This window comes from Aethalodelphis obliquidens, unplaced genomic scaffold (genome assembly GCF_003676395.1).
Source record: "Aethalodelphis obliquidens isolate GAN/ISIS:26980383/991018 unplaced genomic scaffold, ASM367639v1 scaffold114, whole genome shotgun sequence".
Classification (NCBI taxonomy): domain Eukaryota; kingdom Metazoa; phylum Chordata; class Mammalia; order Artiodactyla; family Delphinidae; genus Aethalodelphis; species Aethalodelphis obliquidens.
The window spans coordinates 293,542-310,746 of NW_020838058.1; the positions used below are offsets into that span (position 1 = coordinate 293,542).

At 36.4% G+C, this 17,205-nt stretch overlaps 1 protein-coding gene across 1 annotated transcript in view; it reads right to left on the reverse strand.

Moving 5' to 3' along the window:
• The window catches only part of NRK (Nik related kinase), a 167,380-nt gene that overhangs the window by 23,059 nt on the left and 127,116 nt on the right, over positions 1–17,205 (reverse strand). Inside the window, exons 15-19 of the mRNA XM_027097516.1 lie at positions 10,021–10,088; positions 7,761–7,855; positions 4,919–5,016; positions 3,495–3,859; positions 1,606–1,942 (exon numbers count right to left, since the gene is read on the reverse strand). Of these exons, the coding sequence (XP_026953317.1) occupies positions 1,606–1,942; positions 3,495–3,859; positions 4,919–5,016; positions 7,761–7,855; positions 10,021–10,088 (963 nt within the window). The remainder of the gene's footprint in view (positions 1–1,605; positions 1,943–3,494; positions 3,860–4,918; positions 5,017–7,760; positions 7,856–10,020; positions 10,089–17,205) is intronic.

The following is a 17,205-nucleotide window of genomic DNA, read 5'->3' on the forward strand; positions in this document are numbered from 1 at the left end:
TAGATAGATAGATAGACAGATAGAGAGGCAGACATAGATACTTTCCCGCTGATGTTGCTTTCCCATTGGAAACCATCTAGGGAGTTTCCTCCTTCCTTGTTTTCTTTGTTTCCTTCCTTCATTGATTTCTTCCGTAATTACTGTATGCCTGCCATAGACGAAGCCCTAGGTTGGACCCTGGGATTGTGTGAGTAGGTAAAGAAAAGTAATCAAGGATGGATTAAAAATAGTTCCTGCCTTTTAAGAGTTTACAATCTATCGTGACAGAAGAGCAAGTAAACAAATAAATAAATTACAAAGTCATAAGTACTAAAATAAAACGATGGGCAAAATGCTTGCAAGTGCAGATGAAGGGGTGTGTAATTCTGCCTTGGGAAGTCAAAGATGATATATGAGTTGGATCATGAAGGATGACTAGTTCACAAGCAGAGAAGAGGTAAGGGGAAGCCTTATAGACAAAAGGAAGTGCTTGAACATGGTCACTAATTCATGAAAGAGCATGGCATCTTCTAAGCTAGTTATGATAGGACAATAGGCTGGGAAAATAAATTGGCATGATTTTTCCTTTGTCTGGAATCTCATCTCTGTTTTCAGATATCCAATACTCCCCATTTGTCAAGAATTAGTTCAAAACCCACGTGTTCCAGGAAATCTCTGTGATAATTCCTATTTATCTAGCATATGTGAAGCTACTTGAGTATTTTAAAACATATCTATAAAGTCTGTAAATATTTTGTGAATGACAAAATAATTGTCTAAACACAGTACACTACTTCTGTTTTAAATTGTATGTGTTAACACTTCCTCAAATAGTTAAAATAGAAGATAACAATTCCACTCCTAGGTATATAGCTCAAAGAATTAAAAAGAGAGACTCCAACAACTGATATTTGTATACCAATGTTCACAGCAGCCAAAGGTGAAAACGACCCAAGTGTCTATCAACATATGAATGGATAAACAAAATGTGATATATTCATACTACAGAATCTTATTCAGCCTTAAAAAGGAAGGAAATTCTGATACATGCTTCAAAATGGATGAACCTTGAAAATATTATGCTAAGTGAAATACAGACACAAAAGGACAAATATTGTATGATTCTGCCTATATAAGGTACCTACACAGAAAGTAGAATAGAGGTTATTAGGGACTGGGGGGAGGGATAATGGGGAGTAAATTGTTTGTTTGAGATGATAAAAAATTTCCAGAAATGAATAGTAGTAATTGTTGTAAAACATTGTGAATGTACTTAATTCCACTGAACTGTACACTTAAAAAATGGTTAAAACATAAAATTTTATGTTATGTGTATTTTATCACAATAAAACCTCCCAGAAAAATGTATGTGTTAAGAGACACTATCCCAAGCATGTGATCTGAGTAATAAAGGTAAACAAATAAGATATTTTTGTCTCTGGAAGAAAATAGGAACCAACCAAATTAGAAGAAATAAAGATCTATCTACAGCTATAATTAAAAGTCTTTAAGGCTTTGGGATAGAAGTTTAAAATATATTTGTAATGGCTGGAAATATGACATATCACATGAAGAAATGCATTCACAAGGAGAAGAGTTCATTCTCCTTTTCAAATGGCGCATTACCTCTGGTTTATGTTCAAATTCCTGGGATGCTGGTCTCTCCAATACTGGATCATGTATCTCTGAGCAATTTTCTTCTCCATTGAGTTCAAGGGCTTCACTCTCTTCATTGGTTCCACTGATTCCCTCATTTCCATTACTCTCTTTGCCTCTTCTTCCACTGCCTGTATTGGCTCTGTGTCCTTCATGGTCTCCAATGGCTTCACTGCCCCTAATGGCTGTACTTCCTCCATGGCTTCTACTAGCTCTCTGGCTTCCATTGCTCCTGAAAGTTCCTTCCCCTCCATCACTTCCATCTTTACCATCTTGCTTGTAACTTCCACCTCTGCCACAGCTTGGTCTGATAACAAGATCCAATTAATGATAGAAAACCACCCAACAAAAACATATTTGAAAGTCAACAAATGAAACAAAATTAGTATGCCTTACACATATGTACTATCTCCAGGCATGTTTTTGTTCTATGTGAACACTACTGGTATGATATAGATATGAAAAATGTCCCTATGTCTTGTCAGTCTTAAATATTAAATTAACACCATAGCCACTGTCAATTCCCTGGCTGCATTTGGATGGCAGATGGAAGAGAACTTGCATCCTTTATTAGGAACATGTGTTAGGTTAGTAGCAATAATATGTTTTATTTTCTTAAACCGTAGACTACTTCATGCATTAGCAACTTCACAGCCACATGAATGATCAAGCCCATATTTTTGGTTCAACCACAACATATTTAAATAATTCTTATAATATATGTAATTTATGTTAATTTAAACATGTGCCTTTATTTTCTAACATGTGTATTGTCTGCTTTGCAACAGATTTCCATTGATTGTTCTACTATTATCATCAGGAAGTTCAGTAATATAGATCTCATTAAGTTAAGATAGTCACTTAATTATTTGCTAAGAACACCAAGCTTAGCAAAATGTCTCAATGATCTTTTGCATAAGCGACAACATAAATATGTACCTATGATAATTCTAAAAGCAAATGAATTTAAGAACGGAATTCCTGGTAGTTTTTTAGTTGGCAAAAAAGAAAAAATGTTGAATGAATTGTAGTCTGTTCTGTCATGTATATCCCCAGTAACATTTGAAAATTAAAATAAAATATGGATTTCAATATTATAAAGCAAACAATTCTCCCACTGTTAATTACTTTTCTAAAAATATACTATATTAATGAATCACCTTTGAGAGCAGTTTAAATACAAACCATAAGCACATGTAAATAAGAACACACTGGCTGCTTATAGAGCAGGAACAAGTAACTATATATATATATATATATATATATAGCATACTGGTGGTATGCCAAAAACACTACTTCACTAAATATTACCTCTTTGAGCAGCTACTCTATAAGAAGATAAAATTGAACAAGCACTGAATTTAGTTACAGCAGTCTTCAGAATCCCAAGGATAATGCTATGTTAGTAAGTTGGAGCTTAAAACTATCAAGTGAGTATCATGTTTGCACTTCATTTTTCTCAGCAAATTTAGAGATTTTGTTCACAAACATCAGGGCTTCAACTTACAATTATTAATAGGCACACTACTTAATTTGTCAGCCCATTTCTCACACTCATTGTGTTTTACAGGGTAGAATGATTCAGTAGCATTAATTTTAACAGAAACACCCAGACAGGTCCAGTTATAAAGAACTTAATAAATAGTTGAATGCTAATAAAATATAGTATTACAAGAAATGCAAAATTAAGTGTTTTGCATTAAAATAATTTAAAATCTATTGTTGAAAATCAACCATTTACCAACATGCAAGTGCAATTCATTCATCCTCTTGGTAATAAATTTTAAAAGTAAACCAAAGATGCAAATAGTTTTGAAATGATAAAATATGGATAATGCAAGTAATCCAGAAAAACCAACCTTGGCCAACTAGGAGCATCATCACGACTATTGCCTTTGTCATCAACAACCTCATCATTGTCATCATCATCTTGGTCTTCACCAGCATCATTAGCCTGATCAACCTGGTTATCCAACTCATCACAGCCATTGTCATGGTCATAAGTATCTTCATAAGCATCATTAGAATCATCATCATCACCATCAGTATCAGCACCAGCATCATAGAGTTCAACATAATCACCATCCTCTTCAGGTGGCTGAATGACAGGTGCAGGAGTTAACCAATCATTCCGGAAGATTTCAGAGAGTGCATTATAGCCTACCCATTCATTTGTCAAGTAAACGGGGGGTGATATTTTTCCTACTTTAAATCCATCTGGAACCTGTGTGCACAAGAAAGGTTAATGTAGTCTCTAGTAGCCTTTCATTTTCTTCTAGATTGGAAAGCTTCCAGGCTGATAATATTTTAAAATGTATTTTCAATTGAAATGAAGATGTTCACTCACTATATAGAGCCAACATTTTTGTGAGGATGAGCTGCCAAAACCCAAACCTCAGGCTATGATCATTAATGGCCTTTCTGGATCACACAGGGAAAAATTTACTCACTTTGTTTTATATTAGTCCTACTTATCTGCTGAGAACTAGACATTTGGTTTTGGTGCTGGAGAAGAGAACAGATGATTTAACATTCTAGAGAAGACTGTCACTTTTTTCCTTTTGCTTTATCCTTTGATATTGGGATTAGCTCTTAAAATTGATATGTTAATTTCCCAGCTCTAGTTTTATACAACATAGGTTGTATTAAAGTAATGTAAACACTTCTAAGAAGTAAATTCATATAAATTCACCTTTAAGTATGGTATGTGTCCTATAAGCAACCTCTGAGCAATCTGAAAGGGGTGTATGTGTAGTAGGGTAGAGGTAATTACAAAAGTAAAACAGAATGATCTGAAAGCAAACTGCAAAAATAAGTAGAAGGCCTTTTTATTTATGAAATTGGAAGGCATTTTATTTTTTGCTAAATGTTTTATCTTTATGCATTGCCTCATCATCCACGAAATATTAGACAAAAACTGAGCATCTAAACCTTACTCCTTAATTTGAGATTAGCTTCTGCAAATAGCTTTTTATCACTCCTCTCCCGAATATGTTATGACACAAGAATGTGAAAGTAAAATATTTTATGATAGATTAAATGTTTTTATATTTTACATTACAAAACATTTTACATTAAATGTTTTTACATCGATTAAATTTAATTTCTAGATTTCATATTCTGCATATTGACATACCAATAGAAATATATATTTGAAAGATTAATTTAAAAACTGAACACTTTAGCCTTTCCCTCGAATGAAGCTGAAAATATGTAAGTTAAAAGAAATTGAAATTTAAAAAGAACAGATATAAATGCTTTAAGAGTTAAGATGGAAACCTACATGGATGTCAACCAGCAACCTCTGATCAATAGTAGAATAAGGTGGTGATGACTGGGACCTCCTCCTGGTCACAGGGCTCTCTTCCTCAGAAGAAGATTCTGTGGAATGCCAAAAAGACATTAGTAACAGTTGTGATCACAGCCATGGACTTCATTTTTATAGTGTACCAGTTCAATCCCTTGGTATTTTTCTTGTAGTCTCTTTCCATTCTGGAGATATCACTTGGTAAATTCTTATGGGGCTAAGATCCTATGTTCTGTTTTCACAGACAGTGACAGGCTCAAGGTTTGTTCTGTTAGACCTGCATGGCTTTTTTTTTTTTCAGTATTAAGTGTACACTTGCTAGGTATTTCTCTCTATCTGTGTAACAAGGTACATAATAAGACTGGTATACAGATAGTCCCATTGAAAAAAGAGAATGTATCAAGAAAAGGAAGGGCTGGGTGGTATTTCTGGCCTCCCATACTAACCAGTAGAAAAAGAGCCCAACAGTATACTAGAAGATGATGGATTAGACAAAACTTTCAAGAGGAGAGTTGACTCTTGAATCTTAATCCCCCAATTTCTACTCAATGATATATCTTCAAGTATTTCAATACAGTTGAAAAGTGAACAACTGAAAAGTGGCAAATCTTAGCCTTTTTTATAAAGCCAGGAACCCTTCTATAGAAGCTCTCTGCAATAGAACTTTCTGCAGTAATAGAAATGTTCTGTATCTGCATTGTCCAATACAGTAGCCACTATCCACACATGGCTATTGAGCATTTGAAATATGGCCAGTGTGTCTGAGAGGTTGAATTTAAAATTCAACTTCATTTTCATTTTAGTTTTAATTTTAATAGCCACATTTTGCTAGTTGTATCACAATGCACAGCTCATTTCTATAGTGTAAATATTTCCATTTAAAATGCAAATTTGTCTGGATTAGAAGTCTGGATTTTTTTTTTTTTTTGCGGTACACAGGCCTCTCACTGTTGTGGCCTCTCCCGTTGCAGAGCGCAGGCTCCGGACGCACAGGCTCAGCGGCCATGGCTCACAGGCCAAGCCGCTCCCGCGGCATGTGGGATCTTCCTGGATCAGGGCACGAACCCGTGTCCCCTGCATCGGCAGGCGGACTCTCAACCACTGCGCCACCAGGGAAGCCCAGAAGACTGGATTTTTGATATTAAGATTTGTGGTATAGTAAATAACATCTGTGGTTAAAATAGAGTGAGAATATTTAGGCTCAAAGATCAGTAGATCTGGGTGAGTGTACTTAGAAAAAGCTTCACTAAGGGGACTCTCATGTCCCTTTTTATGGTTTTTGTGTGCTTGGAATTTGAAGATAAATAGTACCATCCCTCTTTTATTTGCAGCCTTGATACATAGCCAAAGTATTGACACTAGAACTCGAAAAAGCATGTATTTGAAAACATTTCTATCTTTTGAGAATATTGTACTGAACACATCTTACACTTTAAGTTCACATCGTCTGACACTGTTGTACTTTTGCAATTTATTATCTTTCCATAGGAAACTATTTTCTCTCAGGTCTTTTGGTGTATCATTAGGCTAAGTAAGAAGTTTGGGTGAATGTCTGAGATTTTGAGGCAAATTTGTAGTAAGGTGTTCTGATTTCCTGCATCATGAAGTATTGAGTCTCATGGGAACTTCAAATCATCTATGTAGCACACACAATAAAATAAAAGAATTTTAGAGCTAAAAAGAACTTTAGCTATTATCTACCCAGATACTCTCCCTTTCTCCCTCCCACCACTGTTCATAAACGTTTTGGGGCCTATTCCAGAGTTTCCTTATTTCAAAATATACAATATGAATAAACCTTAAAGTTTTAGCTGTTTCTTCAGTATTAGCAAAATTAACCCTAGTCAAACCAGAAAGATTCTGGGGAAAAAAGTCCTAAAGTTTCTCTTCACACAGGCTTATCTTATTTCTCACAAGATAATATTTCTGCACACAAGGACACTACCATTTAAAAGAATTATGCCATTATCTGAGTCTCCTAAGAAGAAGAATGGGGTTTTAAAATTCAGGTCTTCGACTATATGATTTTCATACAGTGTACCTATATATCCATTTAATTATTGACATTTTAATAAAATCTATATGCTATATTTTACAGACAACTTGGGGACTCAGTCAGGCATTTTTCCCTTACTTAACTTACTTGAATTGCTTAAAAGTAGATAGTGCAAGATTTTATGACCCAAGGCATAACTTTTCACTTTGTTTATCTGATATGTCACAAATCTATAATTCATTTAAACTCTCTCAAAAGTACATCATAAAATAAAATACTTATTTGAAATTCATATCACAGTTTGTAAAGTTATTTTCTATGATTTTATGGATTAATTTTTCATTTTGAGTAACTACATTAATTTTTAACATTTAAGAGATACTGTATATATCTTACTTTGGGGAGGTGAAATAACAAACTGATAAATAAAACACATGCCCGCAACTACTCCATTTAATATTTCAATATTCTAAAGATTGCCTATAAATTTTAGCCTGTTGTAGAAGCCTCTCTCAAATTCCTTTCCCATATTTTTCACACATGGTTTAGAAACTAAAGCTGACCCCCCCTCCTGCCTCCCTAGACACATTCTTAACTACTACCCAACTGAAAGAAGAAACTTCAGAAAAATTACTTTCCATTTCTCAAAGGTCATCACTGATCACCTAATTGCCAAATCCAACGGCCTCCTGGTCTTAATCTTACTTGGCTTCCCTGACACTATTGATTCATTCCTTCTTGAAATTCTTTCTTAACTTTTGCAAAATAAACTATTAAACATTAACTCCGTTTTGACTGTTTAAACTTTGTGCTTTGAATCACCTGATGCTGCTGGGCAATTTTGAGGATTTTGCGAACTTCTTTGTCTCATGTCAATGGGCTTCTGAGCTTGTTCCAAAAGAGACCGCTGAGGAACACTAATGAAAAGACAGAAAAGCATGTGTCACATCCTAACATTCATAAAGGGAATGTACAACTCCACATCAAGACCAACAAAAGTTTTAAGTATATGGGTATATATCAAACTAAAAAGAAGTAGAGCTTAAGTAATATTTTCCAATTTCCCCAGATCTGCTCTTTTATCTAGAAGAGAGAAACAATTTCCAAAATATAAAAAATTGTCTTTATACAAGTATGTTTCCTTCACATATATATTTATTTCTAAAAATTTCTATGAACTTTCTTTAAGCTAATATTCAGACATTATTGCTACCTGGGTAAAACAGCAAGAAACATAAATTTATAGTGTATGTGAGTATTTTAACATGATAAAAACTAAGTTATTTTTATGTTAAATATTCCACTATTATAATCCTTATTTCAAATGCTTGGAATTTGTGTTTTTTAATGTCCTGTTCCTAATTTAGATACATGGATAAATAGATAGGACACTTTAGTTTTCACTATTCAAATTCAGGGAATATTTAGAAAGTTTCTTTGGACCAGTTCTGCTAAATTTTATAGCTGCTTTGGAATTTCTAAATAGGAAGGACTTTGGTTATTGATTTAGGCCTAGAACAGACAAGAGTCTTTTCTATGACCCCAAATTTCAGGAAAGACTTAAGTTTCAGTTAAATTGATTTCATAAATATAACCATATTTAAAGTAAATATATATGCAATTCATAAATTCAAAACCCTTTTTTGTAAGAACAACCAATTCCAGTTTAGTAGCAATATTGATTTTTATATACCCCATGCTTAACAGTTATATTGATTTTATATCATACCCCATGATACCAAAACAGATACACAAAACTAAACTGATTTCTCCCCCTTTGTTGTCAGAAGGATCATGACAACTCATTCATTGAATGCATAGTAAGAGAAAGTTCCCAATCTTGCTTTAAAATTTTTCAAAATTTCTGCACACCAGTTAAATCTAAGGACACAAATACATGGGGGTTTTAAAGAATAATAAGATAAGAATATACATGCTAAATACTATCAGCTCTATGCTATCTGACCATACTGTCCAGAATCTTGAATACAGTAAGTACTCAATAAGTATTTACTGAATGACTGAGTGAATGAATATAGGTTAAGTTCTCTCCACTATGAGTTGGAGTTGGAAGGGGTATGATTTTCAAGGAACATCTAAATTAAAATTTAGCATTCAAAAAATATGTCATGAAGAACCTAGGGGTAAGACAGGAATAAAGACACAGACCTACTAGAGAATGGACTTGAGGATATGTGGAGGGGGAAGGGTAAGCTGTGACAAAGCGAGAGAGTGGCATGGACATATATACACTACCAAACGTAAAATAGATAGCTAGTGGGAAGCAGCCGCATAGCACAGGGAGATCAGCTTGGTGCTTTGTGACCACCTAGAGGGGTGGGATAGGGAGGGTGGGAGGGAGGGAGACGCAAGAGGGAAGAGATAAGATGGGAACATATGTATATGTATAACTGATTCACTTTGTTATAAAGCAGAAACTAACACACCATTGTAAACCAATTATACTCCAATAAAGATGTAAAAAAACCCCAAATATAACACATTGCATACATCTAAAATATGAAACATGATCTTTGAAAATTACTGAAGATTATCAATATTACAGAGTTAAAAATTACAGTGACTGGTATAAAATATTGCTATAATATTGAGTTTTAGATTTGATTTTCCCTATAGGTTATTTTAGGTTTGCCCATTCTGTGGCATTAGGTTCTGAGGTTAGCGATTGTGTGTGTGTTTTACCATGTAGTACATCACAAATATCATGTAATTGAAGTGTACATGATACACATGAAATTTCACATCTTTTTATTGTAAATTACTAATTGAACGCTGTCCAAGAATTCACTGCTGTTTGTGTTATTAAATTGTGAATGTTACCAGCTAATCATCAAACTAAATAACACTGAGATTGCAGTATGTCCAAAGGTGAAAGATCTAGTTAATGGATTGTTGCAGTTTTAAGGTTTTAAATATGGGCCGGTGATATCATTGATGACTATGTTGTCATTAATATTTTAGTTTTGAATTCACACAGAACTTAGTATCAAATAAATAAGCTTTAATTTCTCATATGACAGTAAATCAGAGTAATCTGAATATAGAAATCAGAGACACATACCTTGAAGAGAACTTGACACGATGTACACGATCCTGGTTGTAAGGCATAGAAATAGATCTCTCTTGAACCTTAAAGATACAATGCAATACTTTGGTAGAATTCTGAATCATACGTTTTTTGAGTTATTAATTCATGGGAAAATGTCATTCTTCACGAAGAGATATTTTCTTAAAAATCTAGCTTATAAAATCTGATTTTCATAAATAGATTGTATTTCATTATTATTTATAGTATAACATTAGAACTACTTAACCATAATTTTTGAATACATCCTTGAATTTTAGTATAACAACAGATTCTGGAGATCATATAATAAAACACCCTCATTTATTACTGAGGAATCTGTATCCCAGAGATGGAAAATGACTTTTCTAAGAACTTTACATCAAGTCAAAGGATATCTTTAATCAGACTGCAGGTCTCCCACCTGCTAATTTAATGTTCTTTCTATGTTTTCATATTACTTTTTATACCAAGTTCAAACTTCTCACTCACTCACCCTTTCTAAAGCTAATACTAGATTTTCAAAAGTTGTAACACACATACACATCACTAAAAACCTCTCAGGAGTCTAAAGTATTCCTTCTTTATTTTAAAAAAAATTTTATTGGAGTATAGATGCAATATTGTGTTAGTTTATACTGTACAGCAAAGTGAATCAGCTATATGTATACATATAGCCCCTCTTTTTTTTTTTTTTTTTTTTTTTTGTGGTACGCGGGCCTCTCACTGCCGTGGTCTCTCCCGTTGCGGAGCACAGGCTCCGGACGCGCAGGCTCAGCGGCCATGGCTCACAGGCCCAGCCGCTCCGCGGCATGTGGGATCCTCCCAGACTGGGGCATGAACCTGTGTCCCCTGCATCGGCAGGTGGACTCTCAACCACTGCGCCACCAGGGAAGCCCCCCTCTTTTTTGGATTACCTTCTCATTTAGGTCACCACAGAGCATTGAGTAGAGTTCCCTGTGCTATACAGTAGGTTCTCATTAGTTATTTTATACATAGTATCAATAGTGTATATATGTCAATCCCAATCTCCCAATTCATCCCACCCCCACTTTTGCCCTTGGCATCTATATGTTTGTTCTCTATGTCTCTATTTCTGCTTTGTAAATAAGATCGCCTGTACCAACTTTTTTCAGATTCCACATATGTGTGTTAATATACAATATCTGTTTTTCTCTTTCTGACTTACTTCACTCTGTATGACAGACTCTAAGTCCATCCACGTCTGCACAAATGACCAATTTCGCTCCTTTTTATGACTGAGTAATATTCTGTTTTATATATGTACCACATCTTCTTTATCCATTCCTCTGTTGACGGACATTTAGGTTGCTTCCATGTCCTGGCTATTTTAAATAGTACTACAATGAACAATGGGGTGCATGTGTCTTTTGAATTATGGTTTTCTCTGGGTATATTCCCAGTAGTGGGATTGCTGGGTCATATGGTAATTCCATATTTAGTTTTTTAAGGAATCTGAATACTGTTCTCCATAGTGGCTCTATCAATTTACATTCCCACCAACAATGCATGAAGATTCCCTTTTCTCTACACCCTCTCCAGCATTTATTGTTTGTAGATTTTTTGATGATGGACATTCTGACAGGTGTCAGGTGGTACCTCATTGTAGTTTTGATTTGCATTTCTCTAATAATTAGTGATGTTGAGCATCTTTTCGTGTGTGCGTCGGCCATTTGTATGTCTTCTTTGGAGAAATGTCTATTTAGGTCTTCTGCCCATTTTTGGACTGGGTTGTTTATTTTTATTGATACTGAGCTTCATGAGCTGTTTGTATATTTTGGAGATTAATCCTTTGTCAGTTGCCTCATTCGGAAATATTTTCTCTTATTCTTTGGGCTGTCTTTTCGTTTTGTTTATGGTTTACTTTGTTGTGCAAAAGCTTTTAAGTTTAACTATGTCCTATTTGTTTATCTTTGTTTTTATTCTTATTACTCTAGGAGGTGGGTCAAAAAAGATCTTGCTAAGATTTATGTCAAAGAGTGTTCTGCCTATGTTTTCCTCCAAGAGTTTTATAGTGTCTGGCCTTACTCATCTTTAAGAAAGTATGTTTTTTTCACTTTACAACTTGACTGTAATGTCATAATCAGAGTTCCAAATACTTTTCAATTCTAAATAAATAAATTTTTATTTTATTAACTATTCATTCATCTCATACAGCAAAAGACTCAAGAAAGAGCACATATAATGATCCAGCTTCCATCAGCAGTGCAGATTTACCTTCTGCCAGCATTAATATATAGGGCCATGGAGTGTTGCCTTGCCTAATTTAATTTTATATCTCTAGGTTTCTACTCAAAATAGTTTTTAGCTACCCCCCAAAATAGATCATTCTGACATTCAACAAGGCAGTCATATTAGATTCTTTAGAAAGGAAAATTCAACATGTTACAATAAAAAATAAATTTAGCATTTTCATGCTGATAACATCACGCTATAGTTTCTAGAAACTATAATAACCTTACTACACTTTTTTTTCTCTTATGTAGTAACTTATCAAGGTTGTCTTTATACTCCAACAGACAGATACATAAGAAGTGAGAAATGTTGTCAATCGTTCACATGTTTTGTTAATGAATGTTTCCAAATACAACCAGATGTTTGGCAGTATGCAGGATAAGCATCTGACTGACTTTTTCCACTTTTGATTCAGATAACTGGAATCATATTGACCCAGTCTAGGCCTCCTGGTTCATGAAGCTGATCTCAGAAAGTTTATTGAAACTAGTTTACCAGAGGCCAAAATTACTCAGAAGAGATAAAGGCCCAAAATAAGTAAGGCTAATGCCTAATATGAATTGACTGTATTTGTTCTGAAAAATGGGGAGAAGAAAATGAGTAGTAAGAATAGCATATGTTATGGCAAATGATGTATTCCAAATCAACCAGACACAGCTCATTATATTTTGGGCTTAACGTATCATGCTTATAGTAATAATTCTTATCTGGGAGTAAGAGTAAAGTCATCATTTAATAAGGCAGAGAGGGGGACACATTGCCTCTTGTAATTAAATAATAAAATCCAGCCTATGTTCCTTCTGCCAGTAATTAGTATTTATAAAGCAGTACTCTGTTATTCATTTCAGAGGACTGTTAGTATCAGAAAGAACATATTTATAAAGGATGGACCCAGCAATTCCTCTACTGGGCATATACCCAGAGAAAACCATAATTCCAAAAGACACATGTGGATAGCTTCAAGACGGCAGAGGAGTAAGACATGGAGATCACCTTCCTCCCCACAAGTACATCAAAAATACATCTACATGAGGAACAGCTCCTACAGAACACCTACTGAACGCTGGCAGAAGACCTCAGACTTCCCAAAAGGCAAGAAACTCCCCACATACTTGGGTAGGGCAAAAGAAAAAAGAAAAAACAGAGACAAAAGAATAGTGATGGGACCTGCACCTCTGGGAGGGAGCTGTGAAGGAGGAATAGTTTCCACACACTAGTAAGCCACTTCACTGGCAGAGATAGGGGGTGGGCGGGCGGGGGGGAAGCTTCGGAGACATGGAGGAGAGCACAGCAACAGGGGTGCTGAGGGCAAAGCGGAGAGATTCTCGCAACAGAGAATCACTGCTGACCAGGACTCACCAGCCTTAGAGGCTTGTCTGCTCACCTGCTGGGGTGGGTGGGGGCTGGAGGCTGAGGCTTGGGCTTCGGAATTCAGAACCCAGGGAGAGGACTGGGGTTGGCTGCATGAACACAGCCTGAAGGGGGCTAGTGCACCACAGCTAGCCAGGAGGGAGACTGGGAAAAAGTCTGGAATTGCCTAAGAGGCAAAAGACCATTGTTTTGGGGTGCGTGAAGAGAGGGGATTCAGAGTACCACCTAAACAAGCTCCAGAGATGGGCGTGAGCCATGGCTACCAGCACAGAACCCAGAGACAGGCATGAAATGCTAAGGCTGCTACTGCAGCCACCAAGAAGACTGTGTGCAAGCACAGGTTACTATCCACATCTCCCCTCCTGGAAGCCTGTAGAGCCCGCCACTGCCAGGGTCCCGTGATCCAGGGAAAACTTCCCCGGGAGAACACACGGCGCGCCTCAGGCTGTTGCAATGTCACGTGGGCCTCCGCCACTGCAGGTTTGCCCTGCATGCCGTAGCCCTCCCTCCCCCTGGCCTGAGTGAGCCAGAGTCTCCAAATCAGCAGCTACTTTAACCCTGTCCTGTCGGGGCGGGGAACAGATGCCTCAGGCGACCTACATGTAAAGGTGAGGCCAAATCCAAAGCTGAACCCCAGGAGCTGTGCGAACAAAGAAGAGAAAGGGATATCTCTCCATGCAGCCACAGGAGCAGCGGATTAAATCTCTACAATCAAATTAATGTACCCTGCATCTGTGGAATACCTGAATAGGCAACGAATCATCCCAAAATTGAGGCGGTGACTTTGGGAGCAACTATAGACTTGTGGTTTCTTTTCTGCACCTAATTTGTTTCTGGTTTTATGTTTATCTTAGTTTAGTATTTAGAGCTTATTATCATAGGTAGATTTGTTTATTGATTTGGTTGCTCTCTCCCTTTCTTTATATATATATACATTTATATATATATATATATATATATATATATATATATATTTCCCTTGTTCACCCTTTGTGAGTATGTATGCTTCTTTGTGTGATTTTTTTCTGTATAGCTTTGCTTTTAGCATTTGTCCTAGGGTTCTTTCTGTCGGATTTTTGGGTTTTTTTTTTTAGTATAGTTTTTAGCACTTGTTATCATTGGTGGATTTGCTTTTTGATTTGGTTGCTCTCTTCTTTCATTAATTACTTTTTATTTTTAATAATATATATTTTATTTTTTATTTTAATAACTATTTTTCTTTCTTTCTTTTTTTTCCTCCCTTTTCTTCAGAGCCATTTGGCTGACAGACTCTAGGTGCTCCAGCAGGTGTCAGGCCTAAGCCTCTGAGGTGGGAGAGCTGAGTTCAGGACATTGGACCACCAGGGACCTCCCAGAGCCATGTAATATCAAATGGCGAGAGCTCCTTCAGAGATCTCCATCTCAACGTGAAGACCCAACTCCACTCAACGACCAGCAAGCTACAGTGCTGGACACCCTATGCCAAACAACTAGCAAGACAGGAACACAACCCCACCCATTAGCAGAGAGGCTGCCTAAAATCACAATAAGTTCACAGACACCCAAAAACACACCACCGGATATGGTCCTGCCCACCAGAAAGACAAGATCTAGTCTCATCCACCAGAACACAGGCACCAGTCCCCTCCACCAGGAAGCCTACACAACCCACTGAATCAACCTCACCCACGGGGTCAGACACCAAAAACAACGGGAACTGTGAACCTCTAGCCTGTGAAAACGAGACCCCAAACACAGTAAGTTAAGCGAAATGAGAAGACAGAGAAATACATAGCAGACGAAGGAGCAAGCAAACCAAATAAATGAAGAGGAAATAGGCAGTCAACCTGAAAAAGAATTCAGAGTAAAGACAGTAAAGATGATCCGAAATCTTGGAAATAAAATATACAAGAAACGGGCTTCACTGGTGGCGCAGTGGTTGAGAGTCCGCCTGCCGATGCAGGGACCATGGGTTCATGCCCTGGTCTGGGAAGATCCCACATGCCACGGAGTGGCTAGGCTCATGAGCCATGGCCGCTGAGCCTGTGCGTCTGGAGCCTGGGCTCCACAATGGTAGAGGCCACAACAGTGAGAGGCCCGCATACCGCAAAAATAATTTAAAAAAATACAAGAAACGTTTAACAAGGACCTAGAAGAACTAAAGAGCAAACAAACAGTGATGAACAACACAATAAATGAAATGAAAAACTCTCTAGAAGGAATCAATAGCAGAAAAACTGAGGCAGAAGAACGGATAAGTGACCTGGAAGATAAAATAGTGGAAATAACTACTGCAGAGCAGGATAAAGAAAAAAGAATGAAGAGAATTGAGGACAGGCTCAGAGACCTCTGGGAAAACATTAAATGCACCAGCATTTGAATTATAGCGGTCCCAAAAGAAGATCAGAGAAAAAAAGGCACTGAGAAAATATTTGAAGAGATTATACTTTAAAACTTCCCTAATAATGGAAAGAAAATAGTCAATCAAGTCCACAAGCACAGAGGGTCCCATACAGGATAAATCCAAGGTGAAACACGTCAAGACACATATTAATCAAACTATCAAAAATTAAATAAAAAGAAAAAATATTAAAAGCAGCAAGGGAAAAGCAACAAATAACATACAAGGGAATCCCCATATGGTTAACATCTGATCTTTCTGCAGAAACTCTACAAGCCAGAAGGGAGTGGCAGGACATATTTAAAATGATGAAAGGGAAAAACCTACAACCAAGATTACTCTACCCAGCAAGGATCTCATTTAGATTCAACAGGAAATTAAAACCTTTACAGACAAGCAAAAGTTAAGAGAATTCAGCACCACCAAACCAGGTTTACAACAAATGCTAAAGGAACTTCTCTATGCAGGAAACACAAGAGAAGGAAAACACCTACAATAACAAACCCAAAACAATTAAGAAAATGGGAATAGGAACACACATATCAATAACTACCTTAAAGGTAAATGGATTAAATGCTCCAACAAAAGACACAGACTGGCTGAATGGATACAAAAACAAGACCTGTACATATGCTGTCTACAAGAGACCCACTTCAGACCTAGGGACACATACAGACTGAAAGTGAGGGGATGGAAAAACATATTCCATGCAAATGGAAATCAAAAGAAAGCTGGAGTAGCAATTCTCATATCACACGAAATACACTTTAAAATAAATACTATTACAAGAAAAAAAGAAGGACACTACATAATGATCAAGGGATCAATCCAAGAAGAAGACATAACAATTGTAAATATTTATGCATCCAACATAGGAGCACCTCAATACATAAGGCAAATGTTAACAGCCATAAAAGGGGAAATCGACAGTAACACAATCATAGTAGGGAATCTTAACACCCCACTTTCACCAATGGACAGATCATCCAAAATGAAAATAAAAAAGGAAACACAAGCTTTAAATGATACATTAAACAAGATGGATTTAATTGATATTTATAGGATATTCCATCCAAAAACAACAGAATACACTTTCTTCTCAAGTGTTCATGGAACATTCTCCAGGACAGATCATATCTTGGGTCACAAATGAAGCCTTGGTAAATTTAAGAAAA